The sequence below is a fragment of the Lonchura striata genome, chromosome 2 (assembly GCF_050655825.1).
Source record: "Lonchura striata isolate lonStrDom1 chromosome 2, ASM5065582v1, whole genome shotgun sequence".
Lineage (NCBI taxonomy): Eukaryota > Metazoa > Chordata > Aves > Passeriformes > Estrildidae > Lonchura > Lonchura striata.
In genome coordinates, this window is record NC_140704.1 from 156,388,313 (window position 1) to 156,414,262 (window position 25,950).

At 44.1% G+C, this 25,950-nt stretch overlaps 2 protein-coding genes across 13 annotated transcripts in view; one reads left to right on the forward strand and one right to left on the reverse strand.

Moving 5' to 3' along the window:
• The window catches only part of LOC144245930 (tonsoku-like protein), a 74,163-nt gene extending 67,160 nt beyond the window's left edge, over positions 1–7,003 (forward strand). For 2 of the 4 annotated variants that reach the window (XM_085572710.1, XM_085572709.1), the window contains one exon: positions 404–2,194. In XM_085572710.1, the coding sequence (XP_085428836.1) occupies positions 404–2,059 (1,656 nt within the window). In that variant the 3' untranslated portion in view covers positions 2,060–2,194. Of the gene's footprint in view, positions 1–403; positions 2,195–4,011; positions 4,119–6,781 lie in introns of those variants that run through there. The other 2 variants (XM_085572713.1, XM_085572712.1) reach the window with 2 other exon arrangements.
• A 551-nt stretch (positions 7,004–7,554) lies between these two features.
• On the reverse strand, positions 7,555–24,839 carry VPS28 (VPS28 subunit of ESCRT-I). 9 transcript variants are annotated; one of them, XR_014953181.1, is made up of 11 exons: positions 24,678–24,839; positions 23,795–23,823; positions 22,614–22,651; positions 20,998–21,087; positions 20,740–20,845; positions 17,336–17,437; positions 15,647–15,700; positions 12,957–13,048; positions 8,886–9,070; positions 7,821–7,967; positions 7,555–7,652 (listed from the first exon to the last, which is right to left on the reverse strand). XR_014953181.1 is itself a non-coding variant. In XM_085572737.1 (10 exons), the coding sequence occupies exons 1-9, from the start codon at positions 24,712–24,714 to the stop codon at positions 8,953–8,955; spliced, it is 666 nt and encodes a 221-aa protein (XP_085428863.1). In that variant the 5' UTR covers positions 24,715–24,839; the 3' UTR covers positions 7,555–8,363; positions 8,928–8,952. The 9 variants fall into 9 exon arrangements, 5 of the variants coding, with proteins under 5 accessions (XP_085428863.1, XP_085428864.1, XP_085428861.1 ...); XR_014953179.1 differs by having other exon boundaries at positions 7,555–7,977; positions 8,898–9,070; XR_014953180.1 differs by having other exon boundaries at positions 7,555–7,967.
• Positions 24,840–25,950: the final 1,111 nt, after the last annotated feature.

The following is a 25,950-nucleotide window of genomic DNA, read 5'->3' on the forward strand; positions in this document are numbered from 1 at the left end:
ACATTGGGGGGACATTGGGGACATTGGGGGGTGTTGGGGACATTGGGGGGACATTGGGGACATTGGGGACATTGGGGGGACATTGGGGGACATTGGGGACATTGGGGACATTGGGGGGACATTGGGGACATTGGGGGACATTGGGGACATTGGGGACACTGGGGGGACATTGGGGGACATTGGGGGGACATTGGGGACATTGGGGGGACATTGGGGACATTGGGGGGACATCGGGGACATTGGGGACTTTTGGGACTCTGGGGACCTTGGTGGCCTTGGGGACACTTTTGGTGATCTTTGTGGCCCAGGGGACACGTTTGATGGCCTCGGTGACCTTGGGGACACCTTTGGTGGCCCTGGGGACACCTCTGGTGGCCTCGGTGACGTCCCCGCTGTCCCCCAGGCCGGCTGTGCCCTCTGCCACCTCTCGCTGGCCGGGAACCACCTGAGGGACGGGGACATCGACGAGCTGGCACGGTCAGGGGACACCGGGACATCTGGGGACATCTGGGGACATTGGGGACACCTTGGGGACATCTGGGGACATTGGGGACACCTTGGGGACACCTTGGGGACATCTGGGGACATCTGGGGACATTGGGGACATTGGGGACACCTTGGGGACATCTGGGGACATCTGGGAACATCTGGGGACATCTGGGGACATTGGGGACACCTTGGGACACCTTGGGGACATCTGGGGACATTGGGGACACCTTGGGGACATCTGGGAACATCTGGGGACATTGGGGACACCTTGGGACACCTTGGGGACATCTGGGGACACCTTGGGGACATCTGGGGACACCCTGGGGACATTTGGGGACACCTTGGGACACCTTGGGGACATCTGGGGACACCTTGGGGACATCTGGGGACACCTTGGTGCCATTTCGGGACATGTGGGGACACCTTGGGGACATTTTGGATCATTTGGGCACAGCTGGGAACATTTGGGGACATCTGGGGACATTGGGGACACCTTGGTGCCATCTGGGGACATCTGGGGACACCTTGGGGACATTTGGGGCCATGTAGGGACACCTTGGGGACATCTAGGGACACTTTGAGGCCATTTGGGGACACTTTGGGGCCACTTTGGTGCCATTTTGGGGCCATTTGGGGCCATCTGGGGACACTTTGGGGACACTGGGGACATTTGGGGACACTTTGGTGCCATTTGGGGACACTTTGGTGCCATCTGGCCCTTTTTTTTGCCAATTTTCTGCCATTTTTATCCCATTTTTTACCAATTATTTGCCATTTTTGCCCCGGTTTTTTCCCATTTTTTGCCCGTTTTTTGCCATTTTTGTCCCATTTTTTGCCCCATTTTTTGCCATTTTTGTCCCATTTTTGTCCCTTTTTTTGCCAATCTTTTTGCCATTTTTGTCCCTTTTTTTGCCAATTTTTTTGCCATTTTGGCCCTGTTTTTGTTCCATTTTTTGCCCCATTTTTTGTCAATTTTTTTGCTTCTTTTGCCCTGTTTTTTGCCAATCTTTTTGCCATTTTTGTCCCTTTTTTTTGCCAATTTTTTTGCCATTTTTGTCCCTTTTTTTGCCAATTTTTTTGCCATTTTGGCCCTGTTTTTGTTCCATTTTTTGCCCCATTTTTTGTCAATTTTTTTGCTTCTTTTGCCCTGTTTTTTGCCAATTTTTTTGCCTTTTTTGTCCCTTTTTTGCCAATTTTTTTGCCATTTTGGCCCCATTTTGGTCTCATTTTTGCTCCATTTTTTGCCTTTTTTTTGCTATTTTTGTCCCGTTTTTTACCAATTTTTTACCATTTTGGTCACATTTTGGTCCCACGTTTTGCCAATTTTTTGCCATTTTTTCCCTTTTTTTTTCCCTTTTTTTTTGCCATTTCTGCCCCATTTTTGTCCCATTTTTTGCTAATTTTATTGCCACTTTTGCCCCGTTTTTGCCCAATTTTTGCCAATTTTTTTGCCTCTTTTGCCCCATTTTTTCCAAATTTTTTTGCCATTTTTGTCCCATTTTTTCCAATTTTTTTTGCCATTTTTGTCCCATTTTTGCCAATTTTTTGCCATTTCTGCCCATTTCAGTGATTTTTACCCGATTTTGCCAATATTTTTGCTTTTTTGTCCATTTTTTGTCCCATTTTTTTGCCATTTTGCCCCATTTTTGCCCCATTTTTTGTCAATTTTTTTCCCATTTTTGTGCCCTTTTTGGCCAATTTTTTTCCATTTTTACCCCATTTTTGCCCCCTTTTTTATCATTTTTTTCCTTTTTTTTCCTTTTTTTTGCCATTTTTGCCCCTTTTTCCCCCATTTTTAATCATTTTTTTCCTTTTTTTGCCCATTTTTTGCCCGTTTTTGCCCATTTTTTGCCCGTTTTTCCCCATTTTTTCCCAATATTTTTGCCATTTTTGCCCCAATTTTTTGCCTTTTTTTGCCATTTTTGTGCCCTTTTTTCCCATTTCTGCCCCATTTTTGTCCCAATTCGTGTCCCTTTTTTGCCCGTTTTTTGCCATTTTTTGCTCCATTTTTTTGCCATTTTTGCCCTGTTTTTTTTCCCATTTTTTGCCCGTTTTTTGCCAATTTTGTTGCCATTTTTGTCCCGTTTTTTGCCATTTTTGCCCTGTTCTTCCCCCGTTTTTTGTCCCTTTTTTTTTGCCCATTTTTTTACCATTTTTCCCTCATTTTTTCCCTCATTTTTTTCCCATTTTTTGCCAATTTTTTTGCCATTTTTGTCTCTTTTTTTGCTCTATTTTTTTGCCACATTTGCCCTGATTTTTTCCCATTTTTTTCCCATTTTTTGCCGTTTCTGTCCCATTTTTCCCCCATTTTTTGCCATTTTTGCCCTGTTTTTCCCCCATTTTTTGTCCATTTTTTTTGCCCATTTTTTGTCCTTTTCCCCCATTTTTTTCCCATTTCCCATTTTTTGCCGTTTCTGTCCCATTTCTTTCCTATTTTTTGCCATTTTTGCCCTGTTCCTCCCCCGTTTTTTGTCCCTTTTTTTTTGCCCATTTTTTTACCATTTTTCCCTCATTTTTTTCCCATTTTTTGCCAATTTTTTTGCCATTTTTGTCTTTTTTTTGCTCTATTTTTTTGCCACGTTTGCCCTGATTTTTTCCCTTTTTTTCCCATTTTTTGCCGTTTCTGTCCCATTTTTTTCCTATTTTTTGCCATTTTTGCCCTGTTCCTCCCCCGTTTTTTGTCCCTTTTTTTTGCCCATTTTTTTACCATTTTTCCCTCTTTTTTTCCCATTTTTTTCCCATTTTTTGCCAATTTTTTTGCCATTTTTGTCTTTTTTTACTCTATTTTTTTGCCACGTTTGCCCTGATTTTTTCCCATTTTTTTTCCATTTTTTGCCGTTTCTGTCCCATTTTTTTCCTATTTTTTGCCATTTTTGCCCTGTTTTTCCCCCATTTTTTGTCCATTTTTTTTGCCCATTTTTTGTCATTTTCCCCCATTTTTTTCCCATTTTTTCCCATTTTTTGCTGTTTCTGCCCCATTTTTTTCCTATTTTTTGCCATTTTTGCCCTGTTTTTCCCCCATTTTGTCCATTTTTTTTGCCCATTTTTTGTCCTTTTCCCCCATTTTTTTCCCATTTTTTCCCATTTTTTGCCGTTTCTGCCCCATTTCTTTCCTATTTTTTGCCCTGTTCTTCCCCCGTTTTTTGTCCCTTTTTTTTGCCCATTTTTTTACCATTTTTCCCTCATTTTTTTCCCATTTCTTGTCCATTTTTTGCCAATTTTTTTGCCATTTTTGTCTTTTTTTTGCTCTATTTTTTTGCCCCGTTTGCCCTGATTTTTTCCCATTTTTTCCCCATTTTTTCCCATTTTTTGCCATTTCTGCCCCATTTCTTTCCTATTTTTTGCCATTTTTGCCCTGTTCTTCCCCCGTTTTTTGTCCCTTTTTTTTTACCATTTTTCCCTCATTTTCCCCCATTTTTTCCCCATTTTTCCCCCATTTTTCCCCCATTTTTCCCCCATTTTTTCCCCATTTTTTTCCCATTTTTCCCGATTTCCCCGTTTTTCACCCCGATTTCCCCGCAGGTGCCTCCCGGGCTCTCTTCGCTCCCTGGAGCTCTCGGCCAATCCCGGCCTCGGGCCCGGAACCTTCCGGAAGCTGCGGCCGGGCCTGGGCAGCCTCCGCATGCACGGTACAGTTTGGGGCAAAAAACGGCGATTTCGGGCAAAATGGGGAAATTCGGGACTGAACGAGAGAAAAATTCAGCAATTTCGGGGGGAAATTTGGGGGGAAATTGGGAATTTTTAAGGGAAAACATTGGGAATTTTGGGGGGAAACTTCTGGGGAAAAGGGAATTTTGGGGCAAAAAAGAGCGATTTCGGGCAAAACGGGGAAATTTGGGACTGAACGAGAGAAAAATTCAGGAATTTTGGGGGGAAATTTGGGGGGAAATTGGGAATTTTTAGGGGAAAAATTGGGGGAAACATCGGGAATTTTGGGGGAAAATAGGAGGTAAAAATAGGGAATTTTGGGGCAAAAATCAGGGATTTTTGGAAAAATCTGGAATTTCGGGAAAAATTGGGACATTTGGAACAAAATAAGAGAAAAATTCAGGAATTTCAGGGAAAAATTTGGGGGGAAATTGGGAATTTTTGGGGGAAATTTGGGGAAAACATCGGGAATTTTGGGGGGAAATTGGGAAAAATTGGGAATTTTGGAGAAAATCGGGTTAAAAAAAGGAATTTTGGGGACAAATCAGGGATTTTGAGGAAAAATCAGAAATTTCGAGAGAAATTGGGAAATTTGGGACAAAACGAGAGAAAAATTCAGGAATTTCGGGGAAAATTTTGGGGGGAAGATGGGGAATTTTTAGGGGAAAATTGGGAAAAAACATTGGGAATTTTGGCGGGAAATTGGGGGGGAAAAAGGAAATTTTGGGGACAAATCAGGGATTTTGGGAAAAATCGGGGGAAATGGGGATTTTGGGGAAAAAAAATTGGGGAATTTGGAAGGGAAATTGAGGGGGAAATTGGGGATTTTGGGAAAAAAATGGGAATTTAGGAAAAATTGGGGGAAAATTGGGGAATTGAGGGGGAAATGGGAAATTGGGAAAAACTGGGGGGGAAATTGGGGGAAAAAATGGGAATTTGGGGGAAAAAAGGGAATTTTGGAAGGAAAATTGGGGGGGAATGAGAATTATGGAAAAAATGGGAATTTTGCACAAAATTGGGAATTTTGGAGAAAAATTGCGGGGAAAATTGGGAATTTTGGAAAAAATGGGAATTTGGGGAGAAAAGCCAGGATTTGGGGGGGAAATTGGGGAAAAAAAGGAATTTGGGGGAAAATTGGGGATTTTGGGGGAGACATTGGGGGATTTTGGGGGAAAATTTTGGGGTTTGGGAAAAATTGGGGATTTGGGGGGAAAATCAGGAATTTTGGGAAAAAATTGGGGGGAAAATAGGAATTTGATGGAAAATTGGGGAAAAAATTCGGAATTGGGCGGGAAAGGGAATTTCGGTGGAAAATTGGGGGGAAAATGGGAGTTTTGGAAAAAAAAGGAATTCTGAAAAAAATTGGGAATTTTGGGAAAAATGGGGATTTGGGGGGAAAAAATGGGGATTTTGGGGAAAAAAATGGGAATGTGGGTGGAAAATTTGGAGATTTTGGGGGGAAATTGGGGAGTTTGGGGAAAAAATGGGAATTTTGGGGGGAAAGAATTGGAAATTTAGGGGGAAATTGGGGAAAAAATGGGAATTTTGGGAAATATCGGGAAAATTGGGGATTCGGGGGGGTTTGCAGGGAAAATGGGGAAAAAAGGAATTTTGGGGAAAACTGGGGGGAAATGGGACTTTGGGGAAAAAATGGGAATTTTTATGGAAATTGGGAATTCTGGGGGGAAATGTGGGAAAAAATGGGGATTTTGGGGCGAAAATTGGGGATTTTGGGGGGTGAAATTGGGGGGTTTGGGTGAAAAATGGGGGAAAATTGGGAATTTTGGGGGAAAGTTTTGGGGAAAAATGGGAAAACTAGGATTTTGAAGAAAAATTTTGGAAAAAACCACAGGATTTTGGGAATAAAACTTGGGAATTTTTGGGGAGAATTTGGAATTTGGGGGGAATTCCAGGGAATTTGGAAGGAAAAATTGAAAATCAGGTGGAAAAAATCTGGAATTACAGGAGGGGAAAAAAATCAGAATTTTTGGGGAAATGCGAGAAAATCTGGGGGGGGGAAATTGGGAAAGAAATGGGAATTTGGGGGGGAAATTGGAGATTTTGTGGGAAAATTGGGAATTCTGGGAGTAAAATTGGGGGAAAATTGGGAATTTAAAAAAAAATGGGAATTATGGGGGAAAATTGGAGATTTTGGGGATAAATTGGGGAGTTTGGGGGGAAATTGAGAATTTTGGGGAAAATTTGGAAGTTTGAGGGGATATTGGGGAAAAAACAGGAATTTTGGGCGAAAATTGGGGATTTGGAGGGGAAATTTGGGAATTTTTAGGGAAAAATGGGAATTTTGGGGAGAAACCGAGAAAAAATTTGGGAATTTTAGAGGAAAAATGGGAATTTTGGGGGGGAAAATCAGGAATTTGGGAGGAAATCGGGAAAAAAATTGGGAATTTTAGGGAAAAATGAGAATTTTGGGGGGGGGAGAAATGGGAATTTTTGGGGGGGAAATGGGAATTTTGGGGGGGAAAAATGGGAATTTTGGGGGGGAAAAATGGGAATTTTGGGAAATGTTGGGAATTTTGGGAATAACGCCCCCAAATTTTGGGGAATGACGTCATCAATGCCCCCTCCCCCACCCTGTGGGTTCCCGACCTTCCCAAAATTCCCGAAATTCCCAAATTTTTGTCAGGATGCGGCGTCGGGGACCTGGACGGAGCCACCCGGAGCCGGAGCCGGGAGAAAATTCAGGAATTGCCCTGAGCCAAACTGGTCTGGACCGGTTTGGACTGGTTTTTACTGGTTTTTACCGGTCTGGACTGGTTTGGACTGGTCTGGACTGGTTTGGACTGGTTTAAACTGGTCTGGACTGGGAGGTCCCCAGTTGGATCCAATAAATCCCAGTTTGATCCCGGATTTTGCTGATTTTTGGGATTTGGGGACTGGTCTGGACTGGTTTTTACTGGTTTGGACTGGTTTTTACTGGTCTGGACTGGTTTTTACTGGTCTGGACTGGTTTAAACTGGTTTTTACTGGTTTTTACTGGTTTGGACTGGTTTAAACTGGTTTGGACTGGGAGGTTCCCAGTTGGATCCAATAAATCCCAGTTTGATCCCGGATTTTTGCTGATTTTTGGGATTTGGGGACTGGTCTGGACTGGTTTTTACTGGTTTGGAGTGGTTTTTACTGGTTTGGACTGGTTTAGACTGGTCTGGACTGGTTTAGACTGGTCTGAACTGGTTTTTACTGGTCTAGACTGGGAATGGCTCCCATTAACAAGAGAAAAAAAATGGAATTTTTCCCGGATTTTGGGGATTTTCCTCCTCCCGTTTATTATCCCAAACTCCTGGTTGAACCGGTTTGGACTGGTCTGAACTGGTTTGAACTGGTTTGGACTGGATTTTACTGGGACAGGCTCCCAGTTTGATGCACAAATTATGAGAAAAAACCGGAATTTTTCCCGGATTTTGGGTTTTTTCTTCTCCTGTTTATTATCCCAAACTCCTGGTGGATCCAGTTTGGACTGGTCTGAACTGGTTTGGACGGGTCTGAACTGGTTTGGACTGGTCTGAACTGGTTTTTCCTGGGACAGGCTCCCAGTTTGATGCACAAATGAGGAGAAAAAAATGGAATTTTTCCCAGATTTTGGGATTTTTGGGATTTTCTTCCTCCCGTTTATTATCCCAAACTCCTGACTGGACCGGTTCGGACCGGTTTGAACTGGTCTGAACTGGTCTGAACTGGTTTTTCCTGGGACAGGCTCCCAGTTTGATGCACAAATGAGGAGAAAAGAACGGAATTCCTCCCGGATTTTGGGGATTTTTGGGATTTGGCTCCTCCCGTTTATTATCCCAAACTCCTGGTCGGGCCAGTTTGGGCTGGTTTGGACTGGTTTCTACTGGTCTGAACTGGTTTGAACTGGTTTGGACTGGTTTTTCCTGGGACAGGCTCCCAGTTTATTGCACAAATGAGGAGAAAAGAACGGAATTCCTCCCGGATTTTGGGGATTTTTGGGATTTGGCTCCTCCCGTTTATTATCCCAAACTCCTGGTGGATCCAGTCTGGACTGGTCTGAACTGATTTGAACCGGTCTGAACTGGTCTGGACTGGTCTGAACTGGTTTTTACTGGGACAGGCTCCCAGTTTGATGCACAAATGAGGAGAAAAAAACGGAATTTTTCCCGGATTTTGGGGATTTTTGGGATTTTCCTCCTCCCGTTTATTATCCCAAACTCCTGGTCGGGCCGGTTGGGGCCGGTTTGGACTGGTCTGAACTGGTTTGGACTGGTCTGAACCGGTTTGGACTGGTCTGAACCGGTTTGGAATGGTCTGAACTGGTTTGAACTGGTTTGGACTGGATTTTACTGGGACAGGCTCCCAGTTTGATGCACAAATTATGAGAAAAAACCGGAATTTTTCCCAGATTTTGGGATTTTTCTTCTCCTGTTTATTATCCCAAACTCCTGGGGGCTCCAGTTTGGACCGGTCTGAACCGGTTTGGACTGGTCTGAACTGGTTTTTACTGGTCTGGACTGGGAACGGCTCCCATTAACAAGAGAAAAAAACGGAATTTTTCACGGATTTTGGGATTTTTCTCCTCCCGTTTATTATCCCAAACTCCTGGTTGGACCGGTTCAGGCCGGTTTGAACTGGTCTGAACTGGTTTGAACTGGTCTGAACTGGTTTTTACTGGGACAGGCTCCCAGTTTGATGCACAAATGAGGAGAAAAGAGCGGAATTCCTCCCGGATTTGGGGGATTTTTGGGATTTTCCTCCTCCCGTTTATTATCCCAAACTCCTGATTGGACCGGTCTGGACCGGTTTGGGCCGGTTTGGGCCGGTTTGGGCCGGTTTGGGGCGGTCTCAGGCGTGCAGGAAGCGGTTGAAGGCGTTGTAGGCGGACTCGAGGTCGAAGAGCATCTGCCGGACCTGGGCATCGTCCAGCTCGTCCGCGGCCGACATCGCGCTCAGCGTCTGCAGCCTGGAGCCAAAAATATTCCCAAAATGGTCCCGAAAAATTCCCAAAATGTTCCCGAAATTCCAAAAAAAATCCCAAAAAAAAATCCCCGAGAAATTCCCAAAATTCCGCTCCCAAATCTCCCAATTCCAGAATCCCAAACTGCTCCAAGGCCGACATCGCGCTCAGCGTCTGCAGCCTGGAGCCAAAAATATTCCCAAAATGGTCCCGAAAAATTCCCGAAGATCCCAAAAAAATCCCCAAAAAAATCCCCAAAAAAATCCCCGAGAAATTCCCAAAATTCCGCTCCCAAATCCCCCAATTCCAAAATCCCAAACTCGTCCGCGGCCGACATCGCGCTCAGCGTCTGCAGCCTGGAGCCAAAAATATTCCCAAAATATTCCCGAAATGTTCCCGAAATTCCCAAAAAAATCCCCCAAAAAATCCCCCAAAAAATCCCCGAGAAATTCCCAAAATTCCGCTCCCAAATCCCCCAATTCCAGAATCCCAAACTGCTCCGAGGCCGACATCGCGCTCAGCGTCTGCAGCCTGGAGCCAAAAATTCCCAAAATGGTCCCAAAAAATTCCCGAAATTTAAAAAAAAATCCCAAAAAAAAATCCCTGAGAAATTCCCAAAATTCCGCTCCCAAATCCCCCAATCCCAAAATCCCAAACTCATCTGAGGCCGACGTCACGCTGGGCATCTACAGCCTAAGGGATTCCCCAAAAAAATTCCCAAAATATCCCAAAATGTTCCCAAAATATTCCCCAAAAATTCCCAAAATGTTCCCAAAATATTCCCAAAAAAAACCCAAAAAAATCCCTGAGAAATTCCCAAAATTCCGCTCCCAAATCCCCCAATCCCAAAATCCCAAACTGCTCCAAGGCCGACATCACGCTCAGCGTCTGCAGCCTGGGCGCCAAAAATTCCCAAAATGGTCCCAAAATATTCCTGAAATTCCCAAAAAAATCCCTGAGAAATTCCCAAAATTCCGCTCCCGTATCTCCCAATTCCAGAATCCCAAACTCATCCATGGCCAACGTCACACTTGGCATCTACAGCCTAAGGGATTCCCAAAAAATTCCCAAAATATCCCAAAATGTTCCTGAAAAATTCCTGAAATATTCCCAAAAAAAATCCCCAAAAAAATCCCCGAGAAATTCCCAAAATTCTGCTCCCAAATCTCCCAATTCCGGAATCCCAAACTGCTCCAAGGCCGACGTCACGCTCGGCATCTACAGCCTAAGGGATTCCCAAAAAATTCCCAAAATATCCCAAAATGTTCCTGAAAAATTCCCGAAATATTCCCAAAAAAAATCCCCAAAAAAATCCCCGAGAAATTCCCAAAATTCCGCTCCCGAATCTCCCAATCCCAAAATCCCAAACTCGTCCGCGGCCAACGTCACGCTGGGCATCTACAGCCTAAGGGATTCCCCAAAAAAATTCCCAAAATGTTCCCAAAATATTCCCCAAAAATTCCCAAAATGTTCCCAAAATATTCCCAAAAAAAACCCAAAAAAATCCCCGAGAAATTCCCAAAATTCCGCTCCCAAATCCCCCAATTCCAAAATTCCAAACTGCTCCAAGGCCGACGTCACGCTGGGCATCTACAGCCTAAGGGATTCCCCAAAAAAATTCCCAAAATATCCCAAAATGTTCCCAAAATATTCCCCAAAAATTCCCAAAATGTTCCCAAAATATTCCCAAAAAAATCCCCGAGAAATTCCCAAAATTCCGCTCCCGAATCCCCCAATCCCAAAATCCCAAACTTGTCCAAGGCCGACATCGCGCTCAGCGTCTGCAGCCTGGAGCCAAAAATTCCCAAAATATTCCCAAAAATTCCCAAAATATTCCTGAAATTCCCCAAAAAAAATCCCCCAAAAAATCCCAAAAAATCCCCATAAAATCACAAAAAATCCCCCAAAAATCTCAAAACTCCCCCAAAAATCCCTCAAAATTCCTCATCACAAAAATCCCGGAAAAATCCCCAAAATAACCCAAAATTCCCCAAAAAATCTTCAAAATTCCTAAAAAATCCTCCAAAAATCCCCAAAATTTCCAAAAACCCCCAAAAAATTCCCAAAAAATCCCCCCAAAATTCAAAAAAATCCCCAAAAAATCCCCCAAAATTCCCCAAACACCCAAATCAATCCCTGAAATTCCCCAAAAATCCCCGAAATTCCCAAAAAAATCCCCAAAAATCCCCAAAATCCAAAAAAAATCCCCACTAATCCCCAAATCCCCCCCAAAAATCCCCAAAATATCCCCAAATTCTCCCCAAATTTTCCCAAATTCTCCCCAAATGTTCCCAAACTCCCAAATTCTCCCAAAATTCTCCAAATTCCCCCCAAAAGCCCCAAATAAATCCCTGAAATTCCCAAAAAAATCCCCCAAAATTCAAAAAAAATCCCCCAAAATTCCCAAAAATCCCCCCAAAAATTCTCCAATTCCCTCCAAAACCCCAAAATCCCCCCAAAAATCCCCAAAACTCCCAAAATTCCCAAAAAATCCCCAAAAAATCCCCGAGAAATTCCCAAAATTCCGCTCCCAAATCCCCGAATCCCAAAATCCCCAACTCGTCCTGCTCAGCCTCTGCAGCCTGGGGGATTCCCAAAATATTCCCAAAATGTTCCCAAAATTCCAAAAACATTTCCCAAAAATATTCTCAAAATATTCCCGAAATTCCCCAAAAAAATCCCCCCAAAAATCCCCCAAATCTCAAAAAATCGCAAAAAAATCCCCAAAAATCCCCCAAATTCCAAAAAATTGCAAAAAAATCCCCAAAAATCCCAAAAAGTCCCCAAATCCCCACACAATTCCTAAAAAATCCCCAAAATTCCCCAAAAAATCCCCAAAATTCCCCAAAAAATTTCCAAAATTCCCCCAAAATCCCCAAAACCACAAAAATCCCAAAAAGATCCCAAAAAAATCCCCAAAAAATCAAAAAATCCCCGTAAAATCCACAAAAAATCAAAAAAAACCCCCAAAAATCCCCAAAATTCTTCCAAAATCCCCAAAACCACAAAAATCCCAAAAGGATCCCAAAAAAAATCCCCAAAAATCCCCATAAAATCCAGAAAAAAATCAAAAAAAAACCCCCCAAAATCCCAAAAAAAACCCCAAAATCCCAAAAAAAAACCCCAAAATCCCCAAAACAACAAAAATCCACAAAAATCCCCAAAAAATCCTCAAAAATTCCAGAAAAATCCAGAAAAAATCCAAGAAAACCCCCAAAAATCCCCCAAAAAAACGCAAAATCCCCAAAACCACAAAAATCCCAAAAAAATCCTCAAAAAATCCCAAAAAATCCCCATAAAATCCACAACAAATCAACAAAAACCCCAAATTCCCCCAAAATCCCCAAAACCAAAAAGATCCCAAAAAAATCCCCATAAAATCCACAAAAAAATCCAAAAAAATCCCCAAAAATCCCCAAAATTCCCCCAAAATCCCCAAAACCACAAAAATCCCAAAAAAATCCCCAAAGATCCCAAAAAATCCCCATAAAATCCAGAAAAAATCCAAAAAAACCCCCAAAATCCCAAAAAAAACCCCCAAAAGATCCCAAAAAAATCCCCATAAAATCCCCAAAAATCCCCAAAAAAACCCCCAAAATCCCAAAAAAAACCCCCAAAATCCCCAAAACCACAAAAATCCCAAAAAGATCCCAAGAAAATCCCCAAAACATCCACAAAAAATCCAAAAAAAACCCCAAAAAATCCCCAAAAATCGTCAAAAAATCCCAAAAAATCCCCATAAAATCCACAAAAAATCCAAAAAAACCCCCAAAAATCCCAAAAAACCCCCAAAAAATCCCCCAAATTCTCCCCAGATGTTCCCAAATTCTCCCCAAATGTTCCCGAACTTCCCGAAATTCCCGAACTTCCCGAAATTCCGGTGCTGCCTCACCATTGGTTGACTTTGAGGCGCCCCTCGAAGTCGGGGGGCAGGGAGCTCATCCGGGTCATCGTCTCCAGCAGCTCCCGCAGGTCCGGCTGGATCTGGGAATTCGGGAATTTTTGGGAATTTTTGGGAATTTCGGGAATTTGGGGGAATTTTGGGGGGGTTTTGGGGGGTTTAGGCCAATTTTTGGGGGTTATAAAGCAAATTTTTGGGGATTTTTAGAAGGTTTTTTTGAATTTTTGGGAATTTTTTGGGAATTTTTTGGGGGATTTTGGGGGATTTTTGGGATTTTTTTTCTGGAGATTTTTCGGGAATTTTTGAGGAATTTTGGGGGAGGTTTGGGAAGTTTTTTCCTGGAGAATTTTGGGGGATTTTTTGGGAATTTTTGGGGGAATTTTTGGTGAATTTTTTTGAGTTTTTAAGGACTGGAATTGGGGGGTTTTGGGAGTGGAATTTTGGGGGAAATTTTGGGAATTTTTGGGGGAATTTGGGGAATTTTTGGGAATTTTTAAGGACTGGAATTGGGGGGTTTTGGGAGTGGAATTTTGGGGGAATTTGGGGAATTTTTGGTGAATTTTTTGGAATTTTTAAGGACTGGAATTGGGGGGTTTTGGGAGTGGAATTTTGGGGGAAATTTTGGGAATTTTGGGGCAGGGAGCTCATCCGGGTCATCGTCTCCAGCAGCTCCCGCAGGTCCGGCTGGATCTGGGAATTCGGGAATTTTTGGGAATTTCGGGAATTTTGGGAATTTTGGGGGGATTTTGGGGGGGTTTTGGGGGGGTTTAGGCCAATTTTGGGGGGTTATAAAGCAAATTTTTGGGGATTTTTAGAAGGTTTTTTTGAATTTTTGGGAATTTTTTGGGAATTTTTGGGATTTTTTTTTCTGGAGATTTTTGGGGAATTTTTGGGAATTTTGGGGGAGGTTTGAGATGTTTTTCTGGAGAATTTTTGGGGGATTTTTTGGGAATTTTTGGTGAATTTTTTGGAATTTTTAAGGACTGGAATTGGGGGGTTTTGGGAGTGGAATTTTGGGAATTTTCGGATGCTTTTCTAGAGATTTTTGGGGAAATTTTGGGGATTTTTTGGGAATTTTGGGGGAGCTTTGGGAAGTTTTTCTGAAGAATTTTTGGGGGAATTTTGGGAATTTTTGGGGGAATTTGGGGAATTTTTAAGGACTGGAATTGGGGGGTTTTGGGAGTGGAATTTTGGGGGAAATTTTGGGAATTTTGGGGCAGGGAGCTCATGCGGGTCATCGTCTCCAGCAGCTCCCGCAGGTCCGGCTGGATCTGGGAATTCGGGAATTTTTGGGAATTTTGGGAATTTCGGGAATTTTGGGGGGATTTTGGGGGAATTTTGGGGGGGTTTAGGCCAATTTTGGGGGGTTATAAAGCAAATTTTTGGGGATTTTTGGAAGGTTTTTTTGAATTTTTGGGAATTTTTTGGGAATTTTTGGGGGGATTTTTGGGGGATTTTGGGGAATTTTTGGGGAAATTTGGGATTTTTTTTTCCTGGAGATTTTTGGGGAATTTTTGGGGAATTTTGGAGGGGTTTTGGGGGGGTTTAGGCCAATTTTTGGGGGTTATAAAGCAAATTTTTGGGAAATTTTTGGGAATTTTTGGGGAGTTTTGGGATTTTTTTCTGGAGATTTTTGGGGAATTTTTGGGAATTTTGGGGGAGGTTTGAGATGTTTTTCTGGAGAATTTTTGGGGAATTTTCAGGAATTTTGGGAAAATTTGGCAATTTTGGGGGAAATTTTGGGAATTTTTTGGGGAGTTTTTGGGGTAAATTTTGGGAATTTTTGGAGGGATTTTTGGGAATGGAAATGGGGTTTTTTTGGGGAATTTTTGGGACCGGATTTCGGGGATTTTTTGGGAATTTTGGGGATTTTTGGGGCCGGAATTGTGGGAATTTTTGAGAATTCTTTTTAATTTTTGGAGCTGGAATTGGGGGATTTTTGGGAATGGAAATGGGGGATTTTTGGGAATTTTTGGGACCGGATTTTGGGGATTTTTGGGGAATTTTTGGGGATTTTTGGGACAGGAATTGGGGGAATTTTGGGGGATTTTTGGGAATTTTTTGGGAAATTTTGGGACTGGATTTCGGGCTTTTTTCGGGAATTTTTGGGACCAGATTTTGGGGATTTTTAGGCAATTTTTAGGGATTTTTGGGACAGGAATTGGGGGAATTTTGGGGAATTTTGGGGAATGGAAATTGGGGATTTTTGGGACAGATTTTGGGGGATTTTTTGGGAATGGATTTTGGGGATTTTTGGGACTGGATTTTGGGGATTTTTGGGACTGGATTTTGGGGATTTTTAGGCAATTTTTAGGGATTTTTGGGACAGGAATTGGGGGAATTTTGGGGAATTTTGGGGAATGGAAATGGTGGATTTTTGGGAATTTTTTGGGAAATTTTGGGACTGGATTTCAGGGATTTTTGGGACTGGATTTTGGGGATTTTTCGGCAATTTTTAGGGATTTTTGGGACAGGAATTGGGGGAATTTTGGGGAAATTTTGGGGAATGGAAATGGGGGATTTTTGGGAATGGAAATGGGGTTTTTTTGGGAATTTTTGGGACCGGATTTTGGGGATTTTTGGGAATGGAAATGGGGTTTTTTTGGGACCGGATTTTGGGGATTTTTGGGACCGGATTTTGGGGATTTTTGGGGGAATTTGGGGATTTTTGGGATCCCCACCTCGTCCATGGCGCGGATCTCCAGGCGCAGTTTGTCCATCACGGTGATGAAAAGCTGCCAAAATTCCAACGGAAATTCGGGATCAGCCCCAGCCCCAGACCCCCCAAAATCCCCCCAAAAATTCCCAAAAAAATAACAAAATACCCCCAAAAGAATCCCTTAAAAAATAATAAAATACCCCCAAAAAATCCCTTAAAAAAATAACAAAATATCCCCAAAAAATCCCTAAAAAATAACAAAATACCCCCAAAAGAATTCCTTAAAAAATAACAAAATACCCCCAAAAGAATTCCTTAAAAAATAATAAAATACCCCAAAAAAATCCCTTAAAAATAACAAAATACCCCCAAAAAATCCCTTAAAAAATAACAAAATATCCCCAAAAATTAACTTAAAAAATAACAAAATACCCCAAAAAAATTCCCTTAGAAATTAACAAAACACCCCAAAAATCCCCCCAAAAAATCCCCCCAAAATCCCTTAAAAATAACGAAATACCCCCAAAAAATTTAAAAAAAAAATCCCTTAAAAAATAAAAAAATACCTCCAAAAAATAAAAAAAATCCCTTAAAAATAACAAAATACCTCCCAAAAAATTCACAAAAAATCCCTTAAAAATAACAAAATGTCCCCCAAAAACTCCAAAAAAAAATCCCTTAAAAAATAATGAAATCCCCCCAAAAATCCCTTAAAAAGCAACAAAATAGCCCCAAAAATTTCCACAAAAAAATCACAAAAAAATTCCCGAAAAAATACCCAAAAAAATCTCAAAAAATTATAAAAATCACCAAAAAAATCCCACAAAAAACACCCAAAAATCACAAAAAGAAATCACCAAAAACGCACCAAAAATTCCCATAAAAATACTCAAAAAAGTACAAAAATTTTTTTTAAATCCACAAAAAAATGCAAAAAAAAAAAAATCCCATCAAAATATCCCAAAAAATCACCAAAAAAAATTTAAAAATCATGAAAAAATCCCATAAAAACACCCAAAAAATCACCCAGAAAAATCACAAAAAAATCAGAAAAAAATCCCAAAAATTCCCCCAAACATCCCAAAATAATCACAAAAATTGAAAAAAAGTTTCACAAAAAACTGGAAAAAAATCACAAAAAATCACAGAAGTGTTTTTAAATATTCACCAAAAAATAATTTTAAAATGCAAAAAAATCATCCAAAATCACAGAAAAAATTAAAAAAAAAAAATCACTAAAAATTCCCATAAAATAGCAAATAATTACCAAAAAAAATGTCCAAAAAGTCCCAAAAAAGTCACATAAAAATATGCCAAAAATTACCCAAAAAAATCACCAAAATTCCCATTAAAATACCCAAAAAAATTCCAAAAAAATCACAAAAAGTCACCGAAAAATCCTAAAATTTCCCATTAAAATACCTAAAAAAAAAATCACAAAAAAATTTAAAAAACCACCAAAAAAAAATCACCAAAAAAACCCCAAAAATTCCCAAAAAATCCTCAAAAAAAAAAAAACCTCAAATATTTAAAAAAAAAAACAAAATAATCCCCAAAAATCGCAAAAAATCCGAAAAAATTAATTTAAAAAATCCCCGAAAAATCCGAGAAAAATCCCGAAAAATTCCCCGACCTCCCACGCGTTCCCGACCCCCCGGAATTCCCGAAAATTCCCGGAAATTTTTTGGGAATGTGGGAGATTTTGGCGTACGGAGACGATGTCGGCGATGCAGCGGTTCAGGTTCCCTTTGTCGTCCTTGATGGTGATTGGCCGATCCTCGCGGATGCGCTCCATGGCCAGGGGGCAGTCCAGCTGGCAATTCCCAAAATTCCCGAAATTCCCAAATTTCCCAACCCGCTCCCCAATTCCCGAGCCAAAATTCCCAGAAATTCCTGAAAAAATCCCAAAAAAAAAAACCCCAAAAAGCCCAAAATTCCCATTTTTAGCCCCAAATTTCCCACAAAATTCCCAATTTTACACCCAAATTCCCAAAATTCCCGAATTTTCCAACCCGCTCCCAAATTCCCGAGCCAAAATTCCCAGAAATTCCTGAAAAAATCCCCAAAAAAGCCCAAAATTCCCAATTTTAGACCCAAATTTCCACAAAATTCCACAAAATTCCCAATTTTACCCCCAAATTCCCAAAATTCCCAAATTTCCCAACCCGCTCCCAAATTCCCGAGCCAAAATTCCCAGAAATTCCTGAAAAAATCCCCAAAAAAACCCCAAAAAAGCCCAAAAATCCCATTTTCAGCCCCAAATTCCCCCCAAAATTCCCAAATTTAGCCTCAATTCCATCCATGGCCGGGGGCAATCCAGCTGGGAATTCCCAAAATTCCCGAAAATTCCCAAATTTCTCAAATTCCAGCCCAAAAATTCCCAAAATTCTCCAATTTTTTTCCCTTCCATGTCTCTATTTCAGTCAAAATTCAGCACAAAAAACCCACCAAAAAAAAAATCCCCAAAATTCTCCAAATAATCCCAAATTTTCACCCCAAATCCACAAAATTCCCAATCCCGGAATCCCAAATTCCCAAATTCCAGCCCAAAAATTCCCAAAATTCCCCAATTCCATTCCCAAATTTTTACTGCTGCATTTCAGTCAAAAATTAAGGCAAAAACCCCAAAAAAAGTCAAAAAAAACCCAAATTTCGCCCCAATTTCGCCCCAAATCCCTGAAATTTCACCCGAGCTTCCCAAAATTCCCGAAATTCCGGGATCCTCACCCGGAATTTGCGGCAGAAGTCGTCGATGGTGCCGACCTCGCCGCCCTGCACCTGCTTCCCGCCAACTCCAAAATTCCCCAAAATTCCCCCAAAAAATCCCAAATTTTCACCCAAATTCCCAAAATTCCCAATCCCGGAATCCCAAATTCCCAAATTCCGGCCCAAAAATTCCAAAAATTCCCCAATTCCATTCCCAAATTTTCCTCCTCCACTGCTCAATTTCTGTCAAAAATTAATACAAAAACCTCAAAAAAATCCCAAAATTCTCAAAAAATTCCCAAACTTTCACCCAAATTCCTAAAATTCCCAATCCCAGAATCCCAGAATCCCAAATTCCCAAATTCCGGCCCAAAAATTCCCAAAATTCCCCAATTTCATTCCCAAACTTTCCTTCTGCGCTTCTCAATTTCAGTCAAAAATTAACGCAAAAACCTCAAAAAAAACCCGCAAAAAATTCAAATTTCACCCAAATTTCGCCCAAATTTCACCCAAATTTCGCCCCAAATCCCTGAAATTTCACCCGAGCTTCCCGAAATTCCCGAAATTCCGGGATCCTCACCCGGAATTTGCGGCAGAAGTCGTCGATGGTGCCGACCTCGCCGCCCTGCACCTGCTTCCCCCCGACTCCAAAATTCCCCAAAATTCCCCCAAAAAATCCCAAATTTTCACCCAAATTCCCAAAATTCCCAATCCCGGAATCCCAAATTCCCAAATTCCAGCCCAAAAATTCCCAAAATTCCCCAATTCCATTCCCAAACTTTCCTTCTGCGCTTCTCAATTTCAGTCAAAAATTAATGCAAAAACCTTGAAAAAACCCCAAAATTCTCAAAAAAATTCCCAAATTTTCACCCCAAATCCGCTAAATTCCCAATCCCAGAATCCCAAATTCCCAAATTCCGGCCCAAAAATTCCCAAAATTCCCCAATTCCATTCCCAAATTTTTACTGCTGCATTTCAGTCAAAAATTAAGGCAAAAACCCCGAAAAAACGTCAAAAAAACCCCAAATTTCGCCCAAATTTCACCCAAATTTCGCCCCAAATCCCTGAAATTTCACCCGAGCTTCCCGAAATTCCCGAAATTCCCGAAATTCCGGGATCCTCACCCGGAATTTGCGGCAGAAGTCGTCGATGGTGCCGACCTCGCCGCCCTGCACCTGCTTCCCGCCAACTCCAAAATTCCCCAGAATTCCCCCAAAAAATCCCAAATTTTCACCCAAATTCCCAAAATTCCCAATCCCCGAATCCCAAATTCCCAAATTCCGGCCCAAAAATTCCCAAAATTCCCCAATTCCATTCCCAAATTTTCCTCCTCCACTTCTCAATTTCAGTCAAAAATTAATGCAAAAACCTTGAAAAAAACCCCAAAATTCTCAAAAAATTCCCAAATTTTCACCCAAATCCACAAAATTCCCAATCCCAGAATCCCAAATTCCCAAATTCCAGCCTAAAAATTCCCAAAATTCCCCAATTCCATTCCCAAATTTTCCTCCTCCACTTCTCAATTTCTGTCAAAAATTAATGCAAAAACCTTGAAAAAAACCCAAAATTCTCAAAAAAATTCCCAAATTTCGCCCCAAATTCCCAAAATTCCCAATCCCAGAATCCCAAATTCCCAAATTCCGGCCCAAAACTTCCCAAAATTCCCCAATTCCATTCCCAAATTTTTACTGCTGCATTTCAGTCAAAAATTAAGGCAAAAACCCCGAAAAATCACCAAAAAAACCCCAAAAATCGTCGGAATTTCACCCAAATTTCGCCCCAAATCCCTGAAATTTCACCCGAGCTTCCCGAAATTCCCGAAATTCCCGAAATTCCCGAAATTCCGGGATCCTCACCCGGAATTTGCGGCAGAAGTCGTCGATGGTGCCGACCTCGCCGCCCTGCACCTGCTTCCCGCCGACTCCAAAATTCCCCAGAATTCCCCCAAAAAATCCCAAATTTTCACCCAAATTCCCAAAATTCCCAATCCCCGAATCCCAAATTCCCAAATTCCAGCCCAAAAATTCCCAAAATTCCCCAATTTAATTTCCAAATTTTTCTCTTCCGTTGCTGCATTTCAGTCAAAAATCAGCGCAGAACTTCCCAAAAAAAAACCCCAAAATCATCAAATTTTACCCAAATTTTGCCTAAAATCCCTCCAATTTCACCAAAAATTCCCAATCCCAGAATCCCAAATTCCCAAAATTCCCCAATTTCATTCCCAAACTTTCCTTCTGCGCTTCTCAATTTCAGTCAAAAATTAACGCAAAAACCTCAAAAAAAACCCGCAAAAAATTCAAATTTCACCCAAATTTCGCCCAAATTTCACCCAAATTTCGCCCCAAATCCCTGAAATTTCACCCGAGCTTCCCGAAATTCCCGAAATTCCCGAAATTCCGGGATCCTCACCCGGAATTTGCGGCAGAAGTCGTCGATGGTGCCGACCTCGCCGCCCTGCACCTGCTTCAGCGCCGCCTTGAACTGCACCAGGAGGCGCGAGCACGCCGCCGTGTACCTGCAAATTCCCGCAATTCTCCCGGAATTTTCCCGGAATTCTCCCGGTTTTCCGGGTTTTTCCGGTCCGGGATCCCCGGCTCCGGGGGCTGCCGGGGATTTTGGGGGATTTTGGGGGATTTTTGGGGGGATTTTGGGGGATTTTGGGCTCACTCGTTGGGCGTGACGCAGTCCTTGATGTACGCCTTCTCCAGCGCCTGCAGCGTCTTCACCACCGCAAACAGCTCGGCCATGTTGTCGTACCTGGGACGGACTGGTTTGGACTGGGACGGACTGGGATATACTGGGAATGGACTGGGATATACTGGGAATGGATTGGGATATACTGGGATATACTGGGAATGGATTGGGAATGGACTGGGAGGAACAGGAACAGCTCGGCCATGTTGTCGTACCTGGGACGGACTGGTTTGGACTGGGACGGACTGGGACGGACTGGGAGGGACTGGGAATGGACTGGGATATACTGGGAATGGACTGGGAATGGACTGGGATGAACAGGAACAGCTCGGCCATGTTGTCGTACCTGGGACGGACTGGTTTGGACTGGTTTGGACTGGTTTGGACTGGGAGGGACTGGGATATACTGGGAATGGATTGGGAGGGACTGGGATATACTGGGAATGGATTGGGAATGGACTGGGATGAACAGGAACAGCTCGGCCATGTTGTCGTACCTGGGACGGACTGGTTTGGACTGGTTTGGACTGGGAGGGACTGGGAGGGACTGGGATATACTGGGATATACTGGGAATGGATTGGGAGGGACTGGGATATACTGGGAATGGATTGGGAATGGACTGGGATGAACAGGAACAGCTCGGCCATGTTGTCGTACCTGGGACGGACTGGTTTGGACTGGTTTGTACTGGGAGGGACTGGGACGGACTGGGATATACTGGGAATGGACTGGGATATACTGGGATGGACTGGGTGGGACTGGGATATACTGGGAATGGATTGGGAATGGATTGGGAATGGACTGGGATGAACAGGAACAGCTCGGCCATGTTGTCGTACCTGGGACGGACTGGTTTGGACTGGGATGGACTGGGAGGGACTGGGATATACTGGGAGAGACTGGGAATGGACTGGTTTGGACTGGTTTGGACTGGGATATACTGAGAATGGACTGGGAATGGATTGGGAGGGACTGGGAATGGACTGGGATATACTGGGATATACTGGGAATGGACTGGGAGGGACTGGGATATACTGGGAATGGACTGGGAATGGATTGGGAGGGACTGGGAATGGACTGGTTTGTACTGGGATATACTGGGAATGGACTGGGAATGGATTGGGAGGGACTGGGATATACTGGGAATGGACTGGGAGGGACTGGGATATACTGGGATATACTGGGAATGGATTGGGAATGGATTGGGAATGGACTGGGATGAACAGGAACAGCTCGGCCATGTTGTCGTACCTGCGACAGACTGGTTTGGACTGGGACGGACTGGGAGGGACTGGGATGGACTGGGTGGGACTGGGAATGGACTGGTTTGGACTGGTTTGGACTGGGATATACTGAGAATGGACTGGGAATGGATTGGGAGGGACTGGGGAGGGACTGGGATATACTGAGAATGGACTGGGAATGGACTGGTTTGGACTGGTTTGTACTGGGAGGGACTGGGATATACTGGGAGGGACTGGGAATAATCCAAACCCCAACCTCCTCCATCCCTATCCAAAAATTCCCCAAAATTCCCCAAAAATCCGCCCCAAAATTGCCCAAATTCGCCCCAAATCGCCGCACTCACTTCTCCCTTTCCCGGGCGTTCTTGTAGAGCTTCACCTCCTGCGGGGAGAGGAGGCGGAAAATTCCCAAAAATTCCCAAAATTCCCGAAATTCCCAACAATTCCTGAAATTCCCAACATTCCCCAAATTCCCAAAATTGCCAACAATTCCCGAAATTCCTCAAAATTTCCCAAAATTCCCAAAATTCCTGAAATCCCCAAAATTCCCCAAAATCCAAAAAAAAAAATCCCCAAAAATTCCCAGAATTCCACAAAATCCGCCAAAATTCCTCAAAATTCCCGAAATTCCCCAAAATTCAAAAAAAATCCCAAAATTCGCCAAAATTCCCCAAAATTCACGAAATTTCCTGAAAATTCCCAAAATTCCCCCAAATTCCAAAAAATTCCCCAAAATTTTCCAAAATTCACAGAAATTCCCAAAAATTCCCCAAATTCCCCAAAATTCCACAAATTTCCCAAAAATTCCTCAAAATTCCCAAAAATTCCCGAAATTTCCTGAAAATTCCCAAAAATCCCCGAAATTCCCAACATTTCCCAAAATTCCCCCAAAAATTCTGAAATTCCCCAAATTCCCAAAAATTCCAAAAAATTTGCAAAAATTCCCCAAAATTCCCCAAATTTCCCAAAAAATCCCCAAAATTCCTGAAAATTCCCAAAATTACAGAAATTCCCCAAAACTCCCCAAATTCCCAACAATTCCCAAAATCCCCCAAATTCCCCAAAATTCAAAAAAATTCCCCAAATTTCAAGGCTCAATCCCGGCCATTTCCGGCCACCCTCGGCCATTTCCGGCCACCCTCGTTCATTTCCGGCCACTCTCGTTCATTTCCGGCCACCCTCGTTCATTTCCGGCCACTCTCGGCCATTTCCGGCCACCCTCGTTCATTTCCGGCCACTCTCGTTCATTTCCGGCCACCCTCGTTCATTTCCGGCCACTCTCGTTCATTTCCGGCCCCTCTCGGCCATTTCCGGCCACCCTCGTTCATTTCCGGCCCCTCTCGGCCATTTCCGGCCCCTCTCGGCCATTTCCGGCCACTCTCGTTCATTTCCGGCCACCCTCGGCCATTTCCGGCCACTCTCGTTCATTTCCGGCCACCCTCGGCCATTTCCGGCCCCTCTCGGCCATTTCCGGCCACCCTCGGCCATTTCCGGCCACTCCCGCCCGTTCCCGCCCCGCGCTCACCTCGTAGAGCTCCGGTTTAGTCCCGGGCGCTGCCGTGCGAGGAAGGGAAGGGTTAAAAGGGGAAGAGACACCGGGAATTCCATCCCGGGAATTCCGGGACCATCCCGGGAATAGCGGGATCATCCCGGGAATTCCATCCCGGGAATAGCGGGATCATTCCGGGAATTCCGGGAATAGCGGGATCATCCCGGGAATTCCATCCCGGGAATAGCGGGATCATTCCGGGAATTCCGGGAATAGCGGGATCATCCCGGGAATTCCGGGAATAGCGGGATCATCCCGGCCATCCCATCCCGGGAATAGCGGGATCATCCCGGGAATTCCGGGAATAGCGGGACCATCCCGGGAATTCCATCCCGGGAATAGCGGGATCATCCCGGGAATTCCATCCCGGGAATAGCGGGATCATCCCGGCCATCCCATCCCGGGAATAGCGGGACCATCCCGGGAATTCCGGGAATCCCGGGACCATCCCGCCCATCCCATCCAGGGAATCCCGGGATGATCCCGGGACCATCCCGCCCATCCCATCCCGGGACCATCCCGCCCATCCCATCCCGGCAATCCCGGGACATCCCGGGACCATCCCGCCCATCCCATCCCGGGAATCCCGGGACCATCCCGGCACCATCCCGGCCATCCCATCCTGGGAATCCCGGGACATCCCGCCCATCCCATCCCGGGAATCCCGGGACCATCCCGGCACCATCCCGGCCATCCCATCCTGGGAATCCCGGGACCATCCCGGACTCTCACCGCCCATCCCATCCCGGGAATCCCGGCACATTCCCGGGACCATCCCGCCCATCCCATCCCGGCACATTCCCGGGACCATCCCGGCCATCCCATCCCGGGATCATCCCGGGCCCATCCCGGCTCTCACCGCCCATCCCGGCCGGGCCCGCGATGCCGTGGAACATCCCCGGCTGAGCCTGGAGGGCTCCGGGCCCCCTCCTCGATCCCGACAATCGCGATGATCCCGGGGCGCTCCCGGTGCCTCCGCGGCGCTTCCGCCTCTTTCCGTGCACACTCCCAAACGTCCCTCCCCTTCCGGCAAAACTCGGCGTTTCATTGGCTCTGCCGCTCCGCCGCTCTTGTTTTCTCCCCGCTGATTGGCTCTTGCGGCCGTCAATCAAAGCCGTTGCCGAGCGATGCCTCCATCTGTGTCCCCGCTATGGCCCAGTCTGAGGGGCCGCACTACGCTACCCACAATGCCTTTCCCCGCTGTTCCCGCCTCCTTTCAACACCCATTGGCTGAGCCTCTCAGACTCTCGTCGCCGATTGGTCTTTTCAACTGCCCGTTATCGCGGTTGCCAGGCAACGCCGCCATGCTGTTACCGCCTATGGCGGCACAGAAGGAGGCGGTGCCGCGGGAGTTGACGGCGCTCCTGTCCCCGGTGGCGAGCGAGGCCCCGCGGTTTTCAACGACGGGTCCGACACTGCCGCTACCAGCGCCTTGCGAGGCTTAATTAACCCCGTGATCTAATTACTGCTTGGCCTAATTAGAGCCGTGTGTAGAGGACGTTTTGCCGTAGAAACTTCCCTTCCCAGAACTCCTTTCCCCACGTGTCCCGCCTTTTCCGGTATCATCTCCGCATCCTATTGGTCAGTTCGTCCAACTCGGCGTGTCTGTGTCACTGATTGGCTCCTCAGCCTGTCAGTCATAAGCGTTGCCGGGCAACGCTGCGGCTGGAGGCGGTGTGGGTGCTCAAATTGAGGGATTTTAATTTAAATTAATGAATTTAGGCCCGGTTTAAGGGATTTAAACCGAAATTAATTAATTTAGACCCGGTTTAAGGGATTTAAACCGAAATTAATGAATTTCGACACGGTTGAACGGATTTAAACCCTATTTAAACGATTTTTCCCGTTTTGACAGATTTAAACTCGATTTAAAGCATTTTTTTTTATTTAAGAGATTTAAACCCGATTTAAAGGATTTTTTCCCCTGTTTTAATGGATTTAAACCTGATTTAAAGGATTTTTTTTAACCTGATTTAAGAGATTTAAACCCGATTTAAAGGAATTTTTTTCCACCCAAAACCCCCCAAATCCTTGGATTTCCCCCAAAACCCCGCCAGGTTCCCTCCCCCACCGATGTCCCCTGTGTCCCTTTGTCACCAAGGGTGGTGGCACCGCGAAGTCCGGGGTTAATT